The 24271-nt window shown below is 47.1% G+C and overlaps 2 protein-coding genes across 5 annotated transcripts in view; one reads left to right on the top strand and one right to left on the bottom strand.

Moving 5' to 3' along the window:
• exo5 (exonuclease 5) overlaps window positions 1–24271 on the top strand; it is a 449516-nt gene that overhangs the window by 354369 nt on the left and 70876 nt on the right. The window lies entirely within an intron of this gene.
• The window catches only part of LOC144501264 (rap1 GTPase-activating protein 2-like), a 361906-nt gene that overhangs the window by 316601 nt on the left and 21034 nt on the right, over window positions 1–24271 (bottom strand). For all 4 annotated transcript variants that reach the window (XM_078224781.1, XM_078224802.1, XM_078224785.1 and 1 more), the window contains exon 2: window positions 10064–10099. In XM_078224781.1, coding sequence (XP_078080907.1) covers window positions 10064–10099 — 36 coding nt within the window. The remainder of the gene's footprint in view (window positions 1–10063; window positions 10100–24271) is intronic.

Raw genomic sequence — 24271 nt, 5'->3', positions numbered from 1 at the left:
TAGATGTTGATAAGGGAGACTTAGGTGAGAGTCTGAAAGAGAGAGAAATGAATGGTTGCGCAGATGAAAATTACATGAAGTTGGGTAGGAGGAGGCATGTACGGAGCATAAGAACATAAGACATAGGAGCAGAATTAGGCCACTCGGCCCATCGAGTCTGCTCCGCCATTCAATCATGGCTGTTTTTTTTTCATCCCCATTCTCCTGCCTTTTCCCCATAACCACTGATCCCCTTATTAATCAAGAACCTAACTATCTCTGTCTTAAAGACACTCAATGACCTAAACACCAGTATAGATGGGTTGGGCCGAACGGCCAGATTCTGTGCTGCAAACTCTATGTGATGAAACCACCTCCAACTCATTGGCTGACACAATGGCTTCACTATACCATTAACCTAGTGACAATTTGCATTTAGACATGGGGAGAGATTTGCTACAAGAACAAGCTTGCAACATTTCAACTTATAGCAACCAGAACGAGTCATCCCCTTTAATCATTTATGGGATGTGGGCGCCGCTGGCTGGGCAGGGTAGATTCAAAAATAATGCTCCCAATGGTGGGGGAGTCCAGAACTAGGGGTCATAGTTTGAGGATAAGGGGTAAACCTGTTAGGACTGAGGTGAGGAGAAATTTCTTCACCCAGAGGGTGGTGAACGTGTGGAATTCACTATCACAGCAAGTAGTAGAGGCCAAAACCTTGTCTGATTTCAAGAAGAAATTAGATATAGTTCTTGGGGCTAAAGGGATCAAGGGATACGGGGGAAAGGGGGGATCAGGATGTTGAATTTGATGATCAGCGATAATCAAAATGAATGGCAGAGGAGCCTTGAAGGGCCAAATGGCCTCCTCCTGTTTCTAGTAATCCCTAACTGCCTATCATTTCAGAGGGCATTTAAGAGTCCAACACATTGCTGTGAGTCTGGAGTCACATGTAGGTCAGACCAGGTAAGGACGGCAGATTTCCTTCCCTAAAGGACATTAGTGAACCAGATGGGTTTGCACAAAAATGGTCTCACGGTCATGATTAGACTTTTAATTCCAGATTTTTAAAATATTGAATTCATCTGCTGTGGCGGGATTTGAACCTGGGTTCCCCTGATATCAGGATTGCTAGTCCAGTGATAATATCACTAGACCACTGCCTCCACTAAAGGACTGGACCAGCAGGGCTGGAGGTTAAAAAGAGTGACAAATCCAGCCAAGGCAACTACTAACCCACGAGCCTAACATCCATAATAGGTAGAATCTATTCCAAGGTGTGGGTTGTCAAAGCTGGAAATGAATCAATCAATATGGATTGACAAGTGCAACTGCAAACTTTGAGCATTTACTGGCTCCCAGAGGCACGGCTCATTAAGATTTTAACAAAGACAACTGCACTTAGTAAAGGATAGGGGCGGCATGGTGACACAGTGGTTAGCACTGCTGCCTCATAGCGCCAGGGACCTGCATTCGATTTCTGGCTTGGGTCACTTACACTTGTGGAGTCTGAACATTCTCCCCGTGTCTGCATGAGTTTCCTTTGGGTTCTTTGGTTTCCTCCCACAATCCAAAAGACACGCTGGTTAAGTGCATTGGCCATGCTAAATTCTCCCTCAGTGTACCAGAGGGAGTGTGGCGACCAGGGGATTATCACAGTAACTTCATTGCGGTGTTAATGTAAGCCTTACTTGTGACGCTAATAAATAAACTTAAACTATAAACTGATCAGTAAAACTCCCAGATGCTCCAAGAAACAAGCTGAAGTCACATTTTTTAAAAAAAGATTTATTTTCTTATATTTTATGCAGATGAAAATGAGGATTGTTCGGGCACAATCGGGCACGGTAGCACAGTGGTTAGCACTGCTGCTTCACAGCTCCAGGGTCCTGGGTTCGATTCCCAGCTCGGGTCACTGTCTGTGTGGAGTTTGCACATTCTCCTCGTGTCTGCGTGGGTTTCCTCCGGGTGCTCCGGTTTCCTCCCACAGTCCAAAGATGTGCGGGTTAGGTTGATTGGCCAGGTTAAAAATTGCCCCTTAGAGTCCTGAGATGCGTAGGTTAGAGGGATTAGCGGGTAAATATGTGGGGGTAGGGCTTGGGTGGGATTGTGGTCGGTGCAGACTCGATGGGCCGAATGGCCTCTTTCTGCACTGTAGGGTTTCTATGATTTCTATGATTCTATGAATCTTATCGGTTGTTCACGCCATACTCCTGCTGCAGCGAGTGTTGTAAAATCTGGCGCCCAGCCAAATCTCCATTCACTGCGGCGGGACGGGAAAATCCGGCCAGCATGAACGGCCGTGATGTTACAGCCTGAGTGTTCCGGCATCAAGCCCTCCCGGGTTAGGTGGATGTAGGCCGGAATTCTCTGACCTCACCTTCGGCTGGGATACTCCGGTCCCGCTGCGGTGAATGGAAATTTGGCTGAGTGCCAAATTCTCCATTCTCGCTGGTGGTGGGGCGTGCAAGACCGGAGAATTCTGGCCATAGAGTCAAGCTTGTCTACTCTGCAGCAAAAGGTGCGTTGTTACTCTCTTGTGTGGCCTGTTCCACATCACCTGGTGACCATTGTCAAGCCTTGTCTCCGTGAGGCCCACCCAATCGAGAGCTTCAGGTTTTTAGGTGTCCAGACCACCAACAACCTGTCCTGGTCCCTCCAAGCCAACACTATAGTTAAGAAAGCCCACCAACGCCTCTACTTTCTCAGAAGACTAAGGAAATTTGGCATGTCAGCTACGACTCTCACCAACTTTTACAGATGCACCATAGAAAGCATTCTTTCTGGTTGTATCACAGCTTGGTATGGCTCCTGCTCTGCCCAAGACCGCAAGGAACTACCAAAGGTCGTGAATGTAGCCCAGTCCATCACGCAAACCAGTCTCCCATCCATTGACTCTGTCTACACTTCCCGCTGCCTCGGCAAAGCAGCCAGCATAATTAAGGACTCCACACACCCCGGACACACTCTCTTCGACCTTCTTCTGTCGGGAAAAAGATACAAAAGTCTGCGGTCACGTACCAACCGACTCAAGAACAGCTTCTTCCCTGCTGCTGTCAAGACTTTTGAATGGACTTACCTTGCATTAAGTTGATCTTTCTCTATACCCTAGCTATGACTGTAACACTACATTCTGCACTCTCTTGTTTCCTTCTTTATGAACGGTATGCTTTGTATAGTGCTCAAGAAACAATATTTTTCACTGCATGTTAATACATGTGACAATAATAATAAATCAAATCAAAATCACTCTAATGGAATTGTGTTGCAAAGCCGTGTCATGTTAAAAAATAGGCACCAACATTGGGACTTGTGGGCAGAGGGTTTAACCCATACCGTATGGGCTGAATTCAAACCCAAAACAGAGAAGTGAAAGGACAGTGTGCTCTCTCACTGCACCACCCTGTCCCCTAAATAGGATCTTTACTTCCACAGATGTTTTGAGATGAGTGCAGTATTCAAGAATAGCATCCTATCCCCAGATGGTATTTGGGTTGTCCAACCTTAAGCATTTTCACTTTGACTCCACGTTCAAAGCAACTTTCAGGGAATGAAAGGTTTTAACACAGTGACCGGGATTTTCCGATGTTGTTCGCCCTGCCCCCGCTGCCACCGAGAACGGAGAATCTGGCGCTGAGGCAAAACTTCATTCACTGCAGCGGGGCTGGAGAATCCCAGCCGCGGGCAAGATCGGAGAATTCCGGTCAGTGGCGATTACAAATCAGCTGGAATCATACAAAGGAGGCCTTTTGGCCCACCACACCTGTACTAGCTCTCTGACAGAACTATGTGATTCGGCCTACCTCACTGCCATTTTGCAAAAGGCCTGCAAATTTTTTTCTCCATTGAGATCCAGTTCCCTTTTGAAAGTTAATATTGAATCTGCTCCCACAACTCGTTCTGGGAAAGGATTGCAGATCACATTACATAGCCGGAGACATTTTATTAACTTGTCACGAATCACTGAAGGAGATAGAATACCTACAGTACAGAAGGAGGCCATTCGGCCCATCGAGTGCACCGACAATAATCCCACCCAAGGTCCTATCCCCACAACCCCACGCATTTATCTTGCTAATCCCTTTAACCTACACATCCTGGGACATTACGGGGCAATTTAGCATGGCCAATCCACCTAACACAACTTTGGACTGTGGGAGGAAACCAGAGCACCCGGAGGAAACCCACGCAGACATGGGGAGCATGTGCAAACGCCACACAGACAGTGACCCAATCCAGGAATCGAACCCAGGTCCCTGGAGCTGTGAGGCAGCTTTGCTAACCACTGTGCCACCGCTTTGGATCTTTGGACTGTTGGAATGCTGGTGCAGTGTGTAAGTGCACTGGTGTGTGGAGTACCTCCCCCCACCTTCAACCAAACCTCAATTATCAGGGGCACATGGATGGTGGAGTTTGGAGTGAAAGATAAGTTATTTATTTTTCTTATTTGTGTATGGGATGTGTGCATCACTGGCCAGGCCAGCATTAATTGCCCATCCCTAATTACCCTTTGAAAAGGTGGTGACAATCTGCCTTCTTGAACCACTGCAGTCATAGAATGATAGAGTATCATAGAATCCCTACAGTGCAGAAGGAGGCCATTCGGCCCATTGAGTCTGCACCGATAACGATCCAGGTCCTGTTCCCTGTAACCCCACATATTTACCCTGCTAATCCCCCGACACTAAGGAGCAATTTAGCACAGCCAACCCACCTAACCCGCACATCTTTGGACGGTGGCAGGAAACCGGAGCACCCGGAGGAACCTCACGCAGACACGGGGAGAACGTGCAAACTCCACACAGACAATCGCCTGAGGCTGCTGAAGCTGCACTCATCCAGACAAGTAGAAAGTCTTCCATCACATTCCAGACTTCTGCCTTGTCGATGGTGTACAGGCTTTGGGGAGTCAGGAGGTGAGTTACGCATTGCAGGATTCCTAGTCTCTGACCTGCTGTTGTTACCACAGTATTTATATGATTAGTCCAGTTCAGTTTCTGGTCAATGGTAACCCCCAGGATGTTGATAATGAGGGATTCAGTGATGGCAACGCCATTGAATGTCAAGAGGCGATGGTTAGATTCTGTGGAGATGGCCATTTCCTGACACTTGTGTGGCAGAATATTAGTTGTCACCTCTCAGTCCAAGTCTGAATGTTATCCAGGTCTTGTTGGATTTGGATATGGACTGATTCAGTATCTGAGGAGTTGCAAATGATACCGAACATTGTGCAATCATCGGTGAACATCTCCACTTCTGACCTTACGACTGAGGGAAATTATTGATGAAGCAGCTGAAGGTGGTTGGGCCTAGGACACCTGAGGAACTCCTGCAGAGACGTCCTGGAGCTGAGATGATTGACCTCCAGCCGACACAACCATCTTCCTTTGTGCCAGGTTTGACTCCAACCAGTGGAAGGTTTCCCCCCCGATTCCCATTGACTCCAGTTTTGCTAAGGCTCCCTGATGCCACACTTGGCCAGATGCAGCCTTGATGTCAAGGGCAGTCACTCTCGCCTCATAAAGAGAGAAGCATTCAGTGACAACCTGACGCAAGGCACAAAGACAGTTCAATCCCTGGGAAGGTTCAGCTCTGTGGAGACTAACGAGTTCTACAGAGGAGCAAAAGCACTTTGGCACTACCTCTTAGATAGATGCCATATGAGGGGGAACATTGACAGAGGCTCGGGAACAGGCTACTTCCTTCCTTCCTGGCTCAGAAATGGTTTGACACATAGGAGAAAGCCAATAAGCCTGAAAAATAAATGTACAAATGTATGGGAGATCAGAAGCAAAGGGAGCCTGTACGTCACATAAAAGAGATAACTTTGAGCTCCCTTCTGTTAAATGTACTGAACAAGACGCAGGAGAAACATGCTGCTTGTTAACCCCTTACATTCTTTATTTTCGGAAATGGATTGACATAAGATATGTGAGGTGGCTTAATGAATTTCGGATGCGAATGTTAACATACTATTTTCTTACCAACAAGGTTTTTCCCCAGCCTCTTAATACTGCACTTATTTCCGTGATGTAAGGGCAGGGCTGATTTTTCGATTGACAGGGACATGACTGGTAGTATGGTGCACAGTGGTTAGCACTGCTGCCTCACAGCACCAGGGACCTGGGTTCAATCCCCAGCTTGGGTCACTCTCTGTGCAGAGTCTGCACATTCTCCCAGTGTCTGCGTGGGTTTCCTCCGGGTGCTCCGGTTTCCTCCCACAGTCCAAAAGACGTGCTGGTTAGGTGCATTGGCCATGCTAAATTCTCCTTCAGTGTACCCGAACAGGCACCGGAATGTGGCAACTAGGGGATTTTCATAGTAGCTCCATTGCAGTGTTAATGTAAGCCTACTTGTGACACGAATAAATAAACTTAAACTTGAACATGAATGTTCTGCCTTTTCAGACAAGCCTAAAACAATCTGCTCCGATAAGTCACACTCAGAATCACCAGCCTGTCCAGCTGGAAGCTGTCCTGTTGCGCCCATCATTAAGACACCCACAGCACAAATCACAGTGGAGCAACTCCTGGCATTCCACTGCTCGATTGGAAACATACCAGCAAAAAAATGTTCTGCTGCAGGCGCGAGTGTCGATTACTGACATTCTCACAGTCTCCATCCCACCGCTGCAGACTTACCCAGCAAGATCAGGTCACTTCACCAGCACAGCAATGCATCTCGAAGGGCGGCGCAGTGGCACAGTGGTTAGCACTGCTGCCTCACAGCGCCAGGGACCTGGGTTCGATTCCTGGCCTCGGGTCACTGTCTGTGTGGAGTTCGCACATTCTCCCCGTGTCTGCGTGGGTTTCCTCCGGGTGCTCCGGTTTCCTCCCATAGTCCGAAAGACGTGTTGGTTAGGGTGCATTGGCCATGCTAAATTCTCCCTCAGTGTAACCCGAACAGGCGCCAGAGTGTGGCGACCAGAGGATTTTCACAGTAACTTCATTGCAGTGTTAATGTAAGCCTGCTTGTGGCACTAATAAATAAACTTTAACTTCAGGTAGATTTAAGAATCTAAAATAAAGTTTATTTACTAGTGTCACAAGTAGGCTTACACTATTGCTGCAATGGCATTACTCATGTCTGCATGAGTTTCCTCCAGGTGATCCAGTTTCCTCCCACAGTCCAAAGATGCGTAAGTTAGGTGGATTACAGGGATGGGTGGGGGTTATAGGGATAGAATGGGGTAGAGGGCCTGGGTAAGATGCCCTGTCAGAGAGTCAGTGCAAACTCAATGGGCCGAATGGCCTCTTCTGCATTGTAGGGATTCGATGACTCTATCCTATAAACATCAAGGGATTTGAGGGTAGTGGGGATAAAAGGTTGAAAGATAGATGATCAGCCACGATCTGTCTGTACGGCACAGCAGGCTCACTGGGCTAAGTTAGAGTTTTTTTGTTAGTGTCACAAGTAGGTTTACATTAATACTCAAATGAAGTTACTGTGAAAATCCCCGAGCCGCCACACTCCGGCGCCTGTTCGGGTACACTGAGGGAGAATTTAGCACGGCCAACGCACCTAACCAGCTCGTCTTTCGGACTGTGGAAGGAAACCAGAGCACCCAGAGGAAACCCACGCTGACACATGCAAATTCCGCACAGACGGTGACCCAAGCTGGGAATCGAACCTGGGTCCCTCGTACTATGAGGCAGCAACGCTAACCACTGCACCACCATGCAGGTCATTAAAGAGACTTTTAAATCCTTTTAACGATTTCTGTCTCCTCAGAGTTGCTCACCAGTTATGGTCGCTTTACCCCATTCTCATTACGGCTTAGTAAGCTGTGCCATTGGCATGGTTCTACAGTGAAACTATTTATGGGTATATGGTATTTACTGACCAGTTTCAAATGCAAGACTTAATGCAAAACTCCAGACTAACATAGATACTTCTTATTGTGGACAGGTTTGCCTCCAAACCAGTAAATAAAATCTCCAAAACTTGAATGTAGAGTTGAGTTATGGGTGTTATCCGAATCCACTTTGTACGCTCATTTACATTTCAAATTCTGTGACCTTATGCAGTATTTAATTTCATTCCACACAGAATCCCACTATTAATCAGGCAGAAATCGCGCGGGAACCTGCGTCACTATCCAGATTATTTTTAACAGGTTCAACTGGGTTAATGCCCATGATATAAACAATTCACACAGCAAGGTTTATAAATCAGTTTGAGTATTCATACAGGAATAGCACCAGACAGAAAATACATTCCCAGGATAGAATTCCATCAGACCATAAAATATAGGAGCAGAATTAGGCCATTCGGCCCATTGAGTTTGCTCCACCATTCAATCACGGCTGATAAGTTCCTCAATCCCATTCTCCTGCCTTTTCCCTATAACCTTTCATCCCCTTACCAATCCAGCACCTATCTATCGCTGTCTCAGATACAGTCAATGACCTGGCCTCCGAAGTTTCTGTGGCAATGAGTTCCATCGATTCACCACCCTCCAGCTGGAGAAAGTCCTCCTCGTCTTGGTTCTAAAGGGTCGTAAATGTGGTTGGAGACCACTGGAAATCAAGGAGATCATACAAACATACAGATTAGGAACAGGTGTAGGCCATTCGGCCCCTCGGGCCTGCTCCGCCATTCATAGAATCCCTACAGTGCAGAAGGGGGCCATTCGGCCCATTGAGTCTGCACCGACCACAATCCCACCCAGGCCCTATTCCCATAACCCCTGATATTTACCCTGCTAATCCCCTGACACTAGGGTCAATTTTGCACAGCCAATCAACCTAAGATCAAGGCTGATCTGACTGTAACTTCATCCCCTCATTCCCACCTACCTCCCCGTAACCTTTCTCCTCCTTGCTTACCTATTTAAAAATATTTAAAGGGTGGGATCACCCCCTGCAATGACTTCAACAAGGCCCATAACTTGGCCCTCTTAGAATACGAGCTCCCAGATTAAGGCAGCAATGGCTTGTGCAATCAGGGAACCCTGCATGTGTATATAATGTGGAGTATCAGGGTTATTGGGACTCAGGGTTTGTACCCTGTACGAGGAAGTACCTACCTGAGTGTTGCTGACTATATAAATAAATCTGAATTTGGTGAAGGGACACCGGTCTCGGAGGAGTTCTTTCGACCCCCCCCCACCCCACCTCCCCCCATCCCCCATGACATGCTTTGGCTTTGCCCACTGTGGAGTAGTTGATTCCTGCTGATGTCAATGGCTTTTTCCATGGCTTGCACAATCTGCCACCAGGGAACCCACCATGGAGGGAGGGGCGGAGGTCACCATTAGTGGGGCTGGAATATCCCACCTGCGGCAATGGCCCATGGTTTTAATATGACATTAGCCAAACAATAAACTCTGTGAAACATTAAGAAGTCTCACAACACCAGGTTAAAGTCTAACAGGTCCATTTGGAATCACGAGCTTTTGGAGCGCTGCTCCTTAATCAGGTGAGTGGACCTTCTTGGAGATCCTCTCCACTTTGAGCTGGTGGTTTGTGGTGTCGATGGTAGCCATGATGTGGAGGTGCCGGCGTTGGACTGGGGTGGGCACAGTAAGAAGTCTCACAACGCCAGGTTAAAGTCCAACAGGTTTATTTGGAATCACGAGCTTTCAGATCGCTGCTCCTTCATCAGGTGAGTGTGAGCAGCGTTCCGGAAGCTCATGATTCCAGATTAACCTGTTGGACTTTAACCTGGTGTTGTGAGACTTCTTACTGTGCCCACCCCAGTCCAACGCCGGCATCTCCACACTTGTGAAACACCAGATAATTATATCCGGTGGCAAAGAATGATGGCAGCTTCCTGGGGATGGTTGTCAAGGGGTCAATACATCAAACTATTTTATAGCAAACAACACAATTCCCCCCCCCCGCAAATCCCTGCTTTACAAATTGTGTTAAAAAAAAAATCAGACTTCAAGATCATGTAAGTAAGCCAACTGACAAGAGGTTGGAGATTGCAGAATATTCGGTCAAACACAACAAAAACAGCACGGAGGACCATTACATAACATTCTGACCTGATAAGGTGGCATCATGCCAACTATAACAGATTGACTTGCCCAATATCAAATGCCAACGAGGTCAATGTACACATGCATGCTACTCACCTCTGTCTCAAGGCAGCCACGGTGGACTTGTCAATCCTGAAAAATACAAATAGATGAAGCATAAAAAGCCTGCATATACAGGAGAAAAATTAATATGCCCGATAATAGAAGCTTCCTTTTGACATAACATCGCCGTCCGAGAGAATGGTACACACAAGGGTTCGACTTCAAACCTTAAGGGAAAATGTTAGAAAATCTTAGCAGGTCTGGCAGCATCTGTAAGGAGAGAAAAGAGCTGATGTTTCGAGTCCAGAAGCTTCTCTGCTGTTTGGCCTTTCACACCTTCTATTCACTCTATGGACAGCCATTAGCAGCCTTTCCCCTGGACTTTGTGGCTATGACTCGTCTTTCATTCCCTCCCCCTGAAGTATAAATATCTCCCACTTTCTGTGCCTTTTAGCTTTGATAAAGGGCCATCTGGACTCGAAACGTCAGCTCTTTTCTCTCCTTACAGACGCTGCCAGACCTGCTGAGATTTTCCAGTGTTTTCTCTTTAGGTTTCAGATTCCTGCATCCGCAGTAATTTGATTTTTATTTTGACTTCAAACCTGTCTGTTTCACTAGAATTGGGTGGGTAAGCAGTTCAAAGCCCGGTGACTTACACACCAATGTTCTATCTTTGACCCACTATCTTACATTTTAACACAGGCAACAAAGGCAATCTCTTTAAACCGGCCAGGATCCTTCCTTAAGCATGCAATATGTGGGCCAGTGACATTATCCAATGGTATCATGAGACTTCTGCTACCACCTTAACTGTGACCGGAGCAAGGAAGCCATCAGATAAATTTAAGACCCTAAGATATAGGAGCAGAATGAGCCAATCGGCCCGTCGAGTCTGCTCTGCCATTCAATCATGGCTGATAAGTTTCTCAACCCCATTCTCCCACCTTTCCCCCGTAACCTTTGATCTTTACTTAAGAAGGGCAGCAAGGATAACCCGGGTAATTATAGGCCAGTGAGCTTGATGTCAGTGATAGTGAAATTGCTGGAGAAGATTCTTAGAGATAGGATCTATACACATTTGGAACTGAATGGTCTTCTTAGCGACAGACAGCATGGTTTTTGTACGAGGGAGGTCTCACAAATTTGATTGAGTTTTTTGAGGAGGTGACAAAAATGATTGACAAGGGAAGGGCTGTGGATGTTGTCTACGTGGACTTTAGTAAAGCATTTGACAAGGTCCCTCATGGCAGGTTGGTGCAAAAGGTTAAATCTCACGGGATCAAGGGTGAAGTAGCTAGATGGATTCAGAACTGGCTTGGCCATAGAGGACAGAGGATAGAGGTGGGAGGGTGTTTTTCTGAATGGAGGTCTGTTACAAGTGGTGTTCCGCAGGGATCAGTGCTATAATGTTTGTCATATATATAAACGGCTTGGAAGAAAATGTAGCTGGCCTGATTAGCAAGTTTGCGGATGATACTAAGATTGCTGGAGTTGCGGATAGTGATGAAGATTGTCAGATAATACAGCAGGATATAGATAGGCTGGAAAATTGGGTGGAGAAATGGCAGCTAGAATTTAATCCGGACAAATGCAAGGTGATACATTTTGGTAGATCCAATTCAGATGGGAGCTATAAAATAAATGGCAGAACAATCAGGAGCATAGACACACAGAGCGATTTGGGAGTATAAGTCCATAGATCCTTAAAAGTGGCAGCACAGGTGGAAAAGGTGGTGAAGAAAGCATGTGGAATGCTTGCCTTCATCGGCCGGGGCATCGAGTATAAAAGTTGGCAAATTATGTTGCAGTTATATAAAACGTTGGTTTGGCCACATTTGGAATACTGTGTCCAATTCTGGTCACCACACTACCAGAAGGAAGTGGAGACTTTGGAGAGAGTACAGAAAAGGTTTACCAAGATGTTGTCTGGAGGGTATTAGCTATGAGGAGAGATTGAATAAACTGGGATTGTTCTCCCTGGAAGCTCGGAGGCTGAGGGTGACCTGATAGAAGTTTATAAAATTATGAGGGGCACAGATAAGGTGAACAGTTGGAAGTTTTTTTCCCAGGGCAGAAATGACAATTACAAGGAAGCACAAATTCATAAGGGGGGAAAGGTTCAGTGGAGATGTGCGGGGCAAGTTTTTTACACAGAGCGTGGTGGGGACCTGGAATGCACTGCCAACTGAGGTGGTTGAGGCAGACATGTTAGTGACATTTAAGACTTAACTGGATGGACACATGAACAGGGGAATAGAGGGATACAGGCAGTTGGTCTAGATAGGACAACATGATCGGCACAGGCTTGGAAGACCAAAGGGCCTGTTCCTGTGCTGTACTGTTCTTTTTCTTTTACCAATCAAGAACCTATCGATCTTTGTCTTAAATACACTCAATGACCTGGCCTCGACATCCTGCTGAGACAATGAATTCCACACTTTCACCACGCTCTGGCTGAAGAAATTCCTCCTCATGGTGGAAGAAGATGGGAAGCCAAAGAGACCATTCCACTATTTTTTACTTTGGAGAGAGAAACTGAGTTAACATTGCTTTGAATCCAATATGACCCTTCTTCAGAACACCAGAGAGTTCCAAAGAAGAGTCATATTGGAATGCTAACTCTGTTTCTCTCTCCACAGATGCCACCAGACCTGTTATATTTCTGTTTTAAGTTCAGATTTCCAGCCTTCAGAGTATTTTATAGAAAACTTTCCTTTGCAGAGACAGCAGGAGTTGGAGTGTTTATCCGGACCTCTATAAAGAGATGGTGGAAGGTTAGACCTCCCCTACAACGGCTTTTGCCCCCTCAACCCGCTTCTCTATCATGAGAGCTTCTGCCATACCCCAAATCACACACTTATTGGGTTCCAGAGGATGGTCAACCCAAAGGACAAGTGATCCACTGTGGGACTGTGATCAATGTGAAACTCCAGGGCCCATATACAGGCTAAACCCTGCCCAGGGCCCATATACAGGCCAAACCCCATCCATCACCAGTGTACCAGTGAGCCCTCCATGTACAACCAACACCTTCCAAAGTGTGGACTCATCCTTTTCAATGGCTAATATTATGCCATATCTTCTCTTCCTTGCACTTAAGTGCAACATAGTGTAACATGCGATGTACCAAATACAACAAGACACCAACTTCTTAAACATAGAAACATAGAAGATAGGAGAAGGCCATTTGGCCCTTCGAGCCTGCTCCACCATTCATTATGATTATGGCTGGTCATCCAACTTAATAGCCTAATCCTGCTTTTTCCCCATAACCTTTGATCCCATTCACCCTACGTGCTATATCCAGCCGCCTTTTGAATACATTCAATGTTATCACGAGTAGGCTTACATTAACACTGCAATGAAGTTACTGTGAAAATCCCTTAGTCGTCACACTCCGGCACCTGTTCAGGTACACTGAGGGAGAATTTAGCATGGCCAATGCACCTAACCAGCATGTCGTTCAGACTGTGGGAGGAAACCGGAGAACCTGGAGGAAACCTAACTTTGCAGAATCTGAACTATGGGAAATAAAGATCCCAATGAACCTCAAAGTCTGTTAACCTGGGGCATATTTGGACTGAATTAAACTTTTTGATTTGATTTGATTTTTGTCACATGTATTAGTATACAGTGAAAAGTATTGTTTCTTGTGCGTTATGCAGACAAAGCATACCGTTCATAGAGAAGGAAAGGAGAGAATGCAGAATGTCGTATTACAGTCATAGCTGGGGTGTAGAGAAAGGTCAACTTAATGCAAGGTAAGTCCATTCAAAAGTCTGACAGCAGCAGGGAAGAAGCTGTTCTTGAGTCGGTTGGTACATGACCTCGGACTTTTGTATCTTTTTCCCGAAGGAAGAAGGTGGAAGAGAGAATGTCCGGGGTGCGTGGGGTCCTTAATTATGCTGGCTGCTTTGCCGAGGCAGCGGGAAGTGTAGACAGTGTCAATGGACTCTGTCCATTGGAAACTGACCATATCCAATTGATTTGTCCCTGTAAGTATCATCCTCGCCTTTCATACGTCTCGAATCAGAGAGCAGATTTTCCACTTGAATACTCCGAGCCAAGTGGGAACACACACTGGGAAACTGCCCACTCCTGGCCCTGAGATAATGGTCATAAAATTTCATGGATGGAAAGTCACCAGCTGGGAGTCTGCACTTTCCCACCATCCGCTGCCAGCATGCCCCACGGGGAATGAAGTTGAACATCTCCCTTCCAATCTCTCTGTGCATCTGTGCGGTGATATTTCTCATTTGGCAACTATTGACATAATGCATCGCCACGTATCACAGTGGATTTCTTCCTCTGCTGCCCATAATTAAAGTTTATTTATTAGTCACAAGTAAGGCTGACATTAACACTCCAATGAAATTACTGTGGAATTCCCCTCGTCGCCACATTCCGGTGCCCGATCAGGTCAATGCACCCTAACCCGCACGTCTTTGAGACTGTGGGAGGAAACCGGAGCACCCGGAGGAAACCCACGCCGACACGTACATTGGCCATGCTAAATTCTCCCTCAGTGTATCCGAACAGGTGCCGGAGTGTGGCGACTAAGGGATTTTCACAGTAACTTCATTGCAGTGTTAATGTAAGCCTACTCGTGATAACATTGAATGTATTCAAGAGGCGGCTGGATATAGCAAACTCCACACAGACAGTGACCCAAGCCGGGAATTGAACCCGGGTCCCTGGCATTGTGAGGCAGCAGTGCTAACCACTGTGCCGCCCCATGGTGAAAGAGAGAGTGTCTTCGTGAAAAGAGGGAGGAATCTCTTGTGTTGCCACCCCACAGCAGTGGGTACTGTGTAAGAGTTACTGCTCTTTCACCTCTGGGATAGGGGGTATGCCATCAGTTTAAAGTTTATTTATTTCTGTCACAAGTAGGCTTACATTAACACTGCAATGAAGTTACTGTGAAAATCCCCTAGTTGCCCACCATGATTATCAGGGTTACAGTGAGCCTGGAACTCTGAACTGCAAATGCTGTGAGGCAGCTTCTCCACACATTGATAGACTTGCGACAGACTTGCCCCAGAAACATAGCAGAAGCAGGCCATTCAGCCCCTCGAGCCTGTTTTGCCATTCAAACAGATCATGGCTGATCATCTACCTCGAAACCATTTTTCCCCACCACCCACACATCCTTTGATGTTCACAGTTGGAGGGGCGGGTGGGTGGGGTGCCCAGGTTGCCAGGCGCTCCTTTCACTGTTGACACTTGGCTTCACCTTACTCTCGGCAATGAAACTCGAGGAGGGTGACTTTCCCCCCAAAAAATCAGTGTGTCCGACTGGTGGGAGAACAGGGGGTTTTCACACCCATTTTCTGTGAATTTATGGCACTCCACGCAACACAGAGGCCGTCACTGGATTCACACCAGTCGGAGGGGTGGGTGGAGCCTAAACCCGCTGGGGAAGTCAGCAGCAGAGAGTTCACGGGGCCATTGTACATATGCTGATTGGATGACATCCTCACCACCCCACCCCTCCCCCACCCCGGCTTGCCAGCCTCCTGATGGCATCACTAACCCCCATCCCCCCCAGATGCTGAATCCCCCCTCCCTCCCCTCCCCTCCTACCTTCCCCCGCCTCTCAGACTCCACCCCCCTTGGCACTGCCAGTGTGCCAGGCTGGCAGTGCCCCGGCGCATAGTGGGCAGATCCAGGGTATCAGGCTGGCACTGCCCTAGGAGCAACCCCCTGCACCTGATCTCCCGGTAAGGGGGATGGGGGGGGAAGGGGGGGTGGTGGGGGGCCTCAACGGCCTCTGGCCCTACTGGCGAGGCCATCATGCCTGGTCCCCCTAACCCTAACCAAAAGAGAAAATGCTGGAAAATCTCAGCAGGTCTGGCAGCATCTGTAAGGATGCTAACCCTGTCGCTGAAGACCATCTGTGATCCCTCCTGTTGTGAATCTTCACCGGTGAGGTTGGAAATCCAAGTGAACTCGGACAATACCGTCCAGAGGTCACTAAAGAGATTCAAATCAGATCATGAATGTTGAAATCAGCCTCGCGCCATTCCCCAGGATAAGGTGGAGTGAAAAAGAGTAATGAGAATTTTGAACGCAACGTTGAGGAGCGCAAGGGTTGTTGCAAACGGCAGTGAAGAGCGTTTGACATTTAGATTGGAGGCGGAATGTAGGTCACAGAGGTTTGAAAGATTTGAAGTTAGTTTCTTAGTTCTGTTCAAATTGGAACAGCACAGAAATGGCAGGAACCTTCATCTGTTACCGCAGCTGTCAGTGCAATATGTGGCAATGAGCTATTCCAAACAAATGGGGAATGTGGTGTTGTGGACACACTGAAGCGGCAATGTGATGCCTTGCCAGGACAATGGGAAACACAGGGTGGAATGTTCCCATCCCACCCACCACGGGAATCATAAGGGGCGGAGGCGGACCATGCAAAGGTCCGCTGACCTTGGGCGGGAATTTCGGGGGCGAGCGCGGCCGAAAAATCCCACCCATAATGTCTAAAATGCAAGTGCTCAGGGTTAAATCACAGGCCTAGTTTTCCAGTCAGCATGATGCTAACACCAATACATTTAACTCATACCATCTAGACAGCCCCAATCAGAAACTCTCCTGCACTTCCACAGTTCAATTGCGGTCCTGCATTCTTTGTGCTACTATCTTCCAGGGAAATTGTTTGCAGAACGTTTTGAAGTTCTGCTGGTGCTTAGTGGGGTAGCATGGTGGCACGGTGGTTAGCACTGCTGCCTCAGAGTACCAGGGCCCTGGGTTAGATTCCAGCCTCGGGTCACTGTCTGTGTGAGGTTTGCACGTTCTCCCCGTGTCTGTGTGGGTTTCCTCCGGGTGCTCTCTCACAGTCCGAAAGACGTGCTGGTTAGGTGCATTGGCCATGCTAAATTCTCCCTCAGTGTACCCGAACAGGTGCCAGAGTGTGACGACTAGGGGATTTTCACATTTCATCGTTAATATAAGCCTACTTGTGACTAATAAATAAACTTTAAAACAATAAAAAGTCTCCAAATACCTACTAAAGGTCTTTACAAAATCAAGCAGAGACCTAAATGGCCTCCTTCTGGATTTTCTCAGTGACTTCATTGCATTGTTAATGTCAGCCTACTTGTGACACTAATAAATAAACTTCACGAACGTCACACCAGGGAACATTAACATCCTCAATTATGCAAAACCATGTTCAGGTGATGCACACGGTAGTTGGATAAACACATTTGATCACATCAGCTGTCGCATCACCGTCCAAAATACTGTACAGTGTACAGCAAGCCTTATTAAAGGGTAACATGGGGCCAAAACCTTTTTGAATGTGATTGCAAAGGATTACACCATGATTGTGCCAGTCAACTGTACAGCGAGGGGGCACCTAATTAGTGTGGGTTAGACAGACACAAACACCACTAATGACACATATCTGGAAACTCTGAGCACCTGTCCTCCCCGGATTCCGACAGCCCTAGCCATGTTTCCTCAGGTAGAAGGCCAATGCTGATTTTTTTCTCGTTTTCTTAATATCACCTTCGTAATTCTTCAGATATGTCCAGGCTGGACTGCTACCAGTGGGGTCCACATCTGCCAACACACCTGTAACCTCACTGCGTGTGACACCCTCCACCGATAACTCGGGCTCGATTTTTGCCAAGCTGCGGAAACTTCGGGGACCTTTAAAAATGGAGGGTGGGACCCCGGATCGTAAAGTCCCAACCCCATTCCCAATAGATTCCCATTTCACCAGCAGGAGAAAGAAAGCGGGACGTGAGTCACACATGAGGGAAATCTGAACATAGGAGGGCCATTTGGACTCAGTGCTCAGTTCATGCAGGACCATTTTCACAATAGGACAGTTCTTTTCTGCACTGTGTGGATTATAAATCTTTAGAGAGGTTGTGGTTGCAATAGAAGGGTGGGTAAGGAATGCAGAACTGCAGAGTGATCAAGTTATTTAAATGGTCAGCCCTTTAAAAATTAGAACAAAACTGTATTCCTATGCCTGAGAGTTATAAAAAAATCTATTCTAGCAGTTTCAATAGCTGTTTGTTGACGTAACGCTAAGTGGTATCATTATAGCATTGTTAATGACTGGTTGCTTTCCACAACCTAGCATTGCCACCATTGAAGAGCGGGTGGGCTATTTAGTTGGTTGATAGTTTCATTGACACTTCAAAGTGATTACTAAAGAATTAGCTGTCTTTGATGTGAAGTTATTGATACAAATATTTGTTTTATAAGGGATTAATTACTGGATGGTATTTAAATGTGTTAAATGGGCTTTCATGAATGGGAGAGTATTTTCATATAGTGAAGTATGTGATAAATATTTAGAACTTTATTTTATTTCATCTCAGCATGGCCAATGAGATGTGGTTGTAGTGGATACTGGGTGAGTTGGCATGAATGGAGCAAGGGCAAAGGATGGTGAGGGGGGTCATGGGTTGATACGAGTTGGCACTAAAGTTTGCATAGGGGTTACAAGGGGACATGGGGATGGGTGAGGTCTTGGGTTGGCACTAGGTTACCATAGGGGCTATAAGAGATCATGTGGGTTGGTTAGCTTGAGTTGGCTCTAAATTGGCATAGGGTCTATAAGGGATCATGGGGATGGATTGGGGCTGTGTGGCTTGGCATGAGTAGGCATGTATGGGCCTGGGGAGTGATTGGGGGTGTGAAGTGGGTGAGGGGTGAGGTCTAGAAGGCCTAATGTGCAAGATGACAACCGGGACTAAATTCCAGAGAACCGAGGTGGGCCTTTTAACCAGCCTGCCTCAGGTCTCAGCAGCCCTGTTGGCCACCTCCAATCTGTGTCCTGGTCGACAGGCCAGATTCTGTCCCACAAACGCTCGCCTGGAGAGAAAGGTGCGCCATTCAGGGTGCTTTTTTCCCCAAGATAGGTGCACTGCTCCAGGACATTTCACCGAGTCGACCTACCCACGCCCCCCCACCCCGCCCACCCCAGGAATGGAAATCCAGCAGAGCCAAAGGAATGGGAGCTCCCAATGGAGAGAATCCCAATTCCTACCCATTCCCTTTGCTGACATTTTGTCCACTTAAGGGGTCGATGGAGGTTCCACCAGAGTGAATGCAGAAGATTGGCAAAACTGGCGAGGGGTTTAGGTCCCCTTAGTCTCTACTGCCACATTCACAACAAACCAACAAACAAACTCCAACACTTATGTTGAGCTGTCGATTTAATACGTCCGAGCAAGTGAACTGAATCAAATTCAAATCATATTAATTCAATTTAATAAGAGAGGGCGATTCTCCGGCCCCGTGCGCTCATGCACAGATCGCCCTGGGGCCGTGCGCGGTTGGAAAATCACGGGGTCGGGGCCTAGCCTATTTAGCGCCAGCGAGAACCCCCTTTGGTATTCTCTCAGTCCCCTGCACGCTAACGTAATCTGGTCCTGACCCAGCGAGGACATGAAACAGATTAGTAGATTGAAATATTTCAGGTCAGATTCTCTCTGCTCCCAGGACTCTCCGATCTTTGTGCGAACTCCGCGTGAATCATAACTGGTCTACATAAATGGAGTCCAGTCGAGATGGTCATGCCAGGAGGCTCAGAGGCCATTGAAGATCCCGGGTGGGTGGGGGACATGGCTGCCAGGTTGGCACTGCCAGGATTTCAGGAGGCAGTGTCAAGACAGTGAGGCGTAAAAGGGCGGGACCCACCGGGAGAGCCCCAATGCCCACCATCTATGTATGGGCTGGGGTGGGGATTTCAGGCCAGCGATCTATGTTGGCGGGGGAAATTATGCCAATCAGAGGGGTTGGGTCTCAATGTCCATTAGGCAAGGAAGGGGGGTCTTCAATTTCACTTTGAGATCAGGGCGCCCTTTAAAATGGCGCCCAATCTCTGTGAAACCAGACAAGACGGCGTGTTTAGGCCACGCCCCTCTCCAAACTGGTGCAAAACATGCGCCCTCTCCCAAAAAAATGGCCACGTGCGAGAAGATGGTGATCCACTTCGTGCTGGCATCGCACCCGTTTTCTCGCCCGAAATGACACTTAGGCCAGAATTCTCTGACCTCGCCCACGGCTGGGATTCTCCAGTCCCGCTGCAATGAACGGCGATTTGGTTGAGCACCGAATTCTCCATGCTCACTGGCAGCGGGGTGAGCAAGATCGGAGAATTCTGGCCTTGGTCATTTTTTGGGGAAAATTGCGCTGAGAATGTCAATATGTGAATGTAGGCAAGGCATTTGTTGGCACTGCTTTGCATCTGAAGAATGAGTTTCTGTTGAAGTTGGAACCTGCGGTCATTGTTTGACAGAGGAATCAGATTATATCGTTGCTCTCTTTGTCAAACCATTTGCATTTGTGTTTATACAACCCTGTTATCACCGGGACTGGCGAAAGGCCACCATTGTGCAGAAAAGGCCGGTGGTGCCATAAGTGGAACTCCAATTGATACGCTTCTTTTACTCGAGGCTTTTAGAACTCAATAGAACCGATGCTGCCCTTTTCAAATCTTAGCAGTGACTGTCGGCAAAAACGGGGCAACCTTTTGTCCGTGGTAGCCTTTCAAAAATGGAAGCGCTGGAGCTTGGAACTAAAGATCACCTGGGGGGGGTCAAGGTGACCATTTTTACCTGTTTCTCATACCCAAAAATTTCTTCGACCTCCTTGAATTTCCATCCCACTTTACTTCAGGTTTGGACTGGCTTTGAGGTACAGATCCCTGGATTTAATCATGCACCAGTGCCTTTCCCAGTATGATTCACTTGAATAGTCTAGGCTGAAAGTATCATTACATGACCATTGTGGAGGCACGGGGTGGGGGAAAGGTGTCATCACATTGCTCTCTCTCTCAACTTTGCTGCATCCTGACAGTGCATAGGTCAGACATCCATCTGTACTTGTAGCTCGTTGTTCCTGGAGCAGGTCGCTAGCCTGTCATCAGGGGTTTATAGGTTAAGGGTCGGCACTCCACATCAAACACACTCACACACACAAACACACTCAACCACACTCACACACTCAACAATACTCAACAACACTCAAACACACACACACACACACATACCAATCAAATGAAGAACAGCTTCTTCCCTGCTGCCATCAGATTTCTGAATGGACCTACCTTATGTTGATCTCTCTCTACAACCTAGCTATGACTAACACTATATTCTGCGCCCTATCTTTTCCTTCTCCCCTATGTACTCTATGAACGGTATGTTTTGTCTGTATAGTACGCAAGAAACAATACGTTTCACTGTATCCCAATATATGTGACAATAATAAATCAAATCAAACATGCAAGTTTGAATGGTCAATCCACCTACACATCTTTCGGACAGTGGGAGGAAACTGGAGCACCCGGAGGAATCCCCGCAGACACGGGGAGAACATGTAAGCTCCACACAGATAGTGACCCAACCAGGGAATCGAACCCAGGTCCCTGGTGCTGGGAGGTAGCAATGCTAACCATTGTGCCACCATGCTCCTGTCATATCTAACTAAGTAAGAAGTTTAACAACACCAGGTTAAAGTCCAACAGGTTTATTTGGTAGCAAAAGCCATACAAGCTTTCGGAGCTCCAAGCCCCTCCACTCACCTGAAGAAGGGGCTTGGAGCTCCGAAAGCTTGTGTGGCTTTTGCTACCAAATAAACCTGTTGGACTTTAACCTGGTGTTGTTAAACTTCTTACTGTGTTTACCCCAGTCCAACGCCGGCATCTCCACATCATGTCTAACTAAGCCCTATTCTATTTTTACCCAGTGTCCACACTGCATATTCTCCAGCAAGTGTTTCCCTGGCTAGGATCAGCTGCCTGAAGATTGACCCAGCAGGTTGGCCTGTCAGGCATTCAAAAATTAGAAACACAAACCCTTTTCTTGTTTTTTTTAAACCAGACTTATACAGATGGCACTTACTTGTTTCTGCTGAGCTAGAATAATCTCCGAGGAGAACAGATTTTAAGTTACAGTGAATAGCTTCCTCCTCCTCCAGATTCAATTGGCTAAAACAATTACTTTAGCAATGATGTGGGTGATACGGTGGCACAATGGTCAGCAATGCTGCCTCACAATGCCAGGGACCGGGGTTTGATTCCCGACTTGGGTCACTGTCTGTGCGGAGTTTGCACATTCTCTCCGTGTCCGTGTGGGGTTTCCTCTGGGTGCTCCCGGTTTCCTCCCACAGTCCAAAGATATGCGAGTTAGGTGGATTGGCCATGCTAAATTGCCCCTTCGTGTTAGGGGGACTAGCTAGGGTAAATGCATGGGGTTATGGCGATAGGGGCCTGGGTGGGATTGTGATTGGTGCAGACTTGATGGGCCGAATGGTCTCCTTCTGCACTGTGTGATTCTATGATGCAACTAAAGTAACTTGATGGTGGTGCTAAAATATTTCAATGTTAAAAAAAGTCAAATGGAGTTTTAAAAACCAAGCCTTATTTTAGCAAGAGGATGCCTGAGCTTCTTGCTGCGCGGGTTTGGTCTCTTGTGTCAGTTCTTATTTTCAGTTGGGTTTGTAAGAGTTATTTCCTGTAGTGACTCATGATTTTCTTTCTGTTTCACGGTCGGTTTGGATTTTTTTTTTTCTCTCTCGACACACTTCCTCTTCTGCGAATCGGATCATCTCTTACTGGTGATGTTGTTTGCGGGATAGCTACAGGCCCGGGTCAGTGGGGAGGACTCACTCTGCTCCTCTGCGGTGAATGGTGTTATGGGATCTTTACTACAGCGAGGGCAGATCAGGCTTTGGTCCTGTTCTGACCCTGCAGCACTCCCTCGCTGCTGGATGACTGGTGCCCAAAATGGCAGGGGAACATGAACCCGCGACCTTCTGACTCAGAGGTGAGATGTTACTCTGCTAATTCAACCCACTTGGTGCACAGATACTCAAACACCATTTAAAAAAATAAAGCAATTCCAAACATACTTCCTAATTCCTGGCAAGGAATAGTAGGACCTGAGTTTAAAGAACAGTCATTCCTAATTATGTCCTTAGCTGGAGGTCCCTTCCCCCTGCTGGTGTGACCTTTGACTCCCCGACTGAGGGATCCTGTGTATGCGTATGCGTGTTTGCTTCAGTCTACGCATAATTACATTTAAATGCTAGCCTGTAGTGTGATGCACCACCAATCAAGCAACGACTAGTTTGTATGCAAGAACAAATAGGCTTTTATTAGCAAAAGACTTGGAGCACACCCATGCCGATGAACTGGTCCAGAGACTGAGGCAGGGGGTGGGGAGCAGTCACCTTTATACCTGGACCGGGGGGGGGGAGGAGTCCCGGGCAGGGCCGGCAGGGATGTGTCCAGGCATGTCACACACACAGGCAATAAGCTAACAGTGGTTTACCACAAGGGGTTAACTAACTCTGCTAAGCTGAACAATTGTAGCTAGCTTGACTACATGGAGAATCAGGAGGCATGATGGGTTGGCTAAAAATTAACTGCATTCCTGAAGGGTACACAATGCAGGCAAACAAGTTTCTCATAACAGCAGCTGCAAGGATTGTTTTTTCAGACAGAGACAGTATGCGAAAAACACTTCCAACAACGAGATAAGGGTTGAAGTATATTTTGGATTTTAGTGTGTATGTGTTTTCAGTTTTAAGATCCAGTTCAAGTTCAATTTCAGTTCAGTTCTTAGATTAGAGTGCCTGTCTGAGAAGACAGTCTCCAAGTTCATTTTTTGCTTCTGTCATGTTAATTTTTAAAGTTCTGTTCAATAAAACAAAACCATTTTAAAACTTGTACCAGTGCTGTCCCCTCAACTCTTCAAATGAATGAATGGACTCAACACCCAACCCCCCTTTCCCACCATCCTACATGCCACAATAGTGCCAGGAAGGGATCATGCAACCCTGGAAGATTCCCCTCCCATCTGCCCCATCTTGTTTGGGTGGGTTGGCCATGCTAAATTGCCCCTTAGTGTCAGGGGGATCAGCTGAGTAAATACGCGATGTTACGGGGATAGGGCCTGGGTGGGATTGTTGTTGGTGCAGGCCCAATGGGCCAAATAGCTTCCTTCTGCACTGTAGGGATTCTATGATCCTACTCAGAACCATATTGGAATATGATGCTATGTCCCAAGTACTCATACTATTCAAGGGCTCTCCCAATGGGAAAATAGGGTTTTCTAAATGTCTCTTCTTCCTCTAGTCTGACCCTTAAATGACCTACCCATAGACCGAGACCTACAGCGCCTCAGCTCCATTTGTCTTCAGGGTGTTTCTACCTCTTCAATTCCCCTTCCCAGGGCTTCAACGCTGTTGGTATCTTCTTGGTATTGGCTGGCTGCCTCTTGTCCTTATGCGCCCCGTCGT

Source organism: Mustelus asterias, chromosome 12, assembly GCF_964213995.1.
Source record: "Mustelus asterias chromosome 12, sMusAst1.hap1.1, whole genome shotgun sequence".
In the NCBI taxonomy this organism is placed as follows: domain Eukaryota; kingdom Metazoa; phylum Chordata; class Chondrichthyes; order Carcharhiniformes; family Triakidae; genus Mustelus; species Mustelus asterias.
This window is presented reverse-complemented; position numbering and strand designations above follow the sequence as displayed.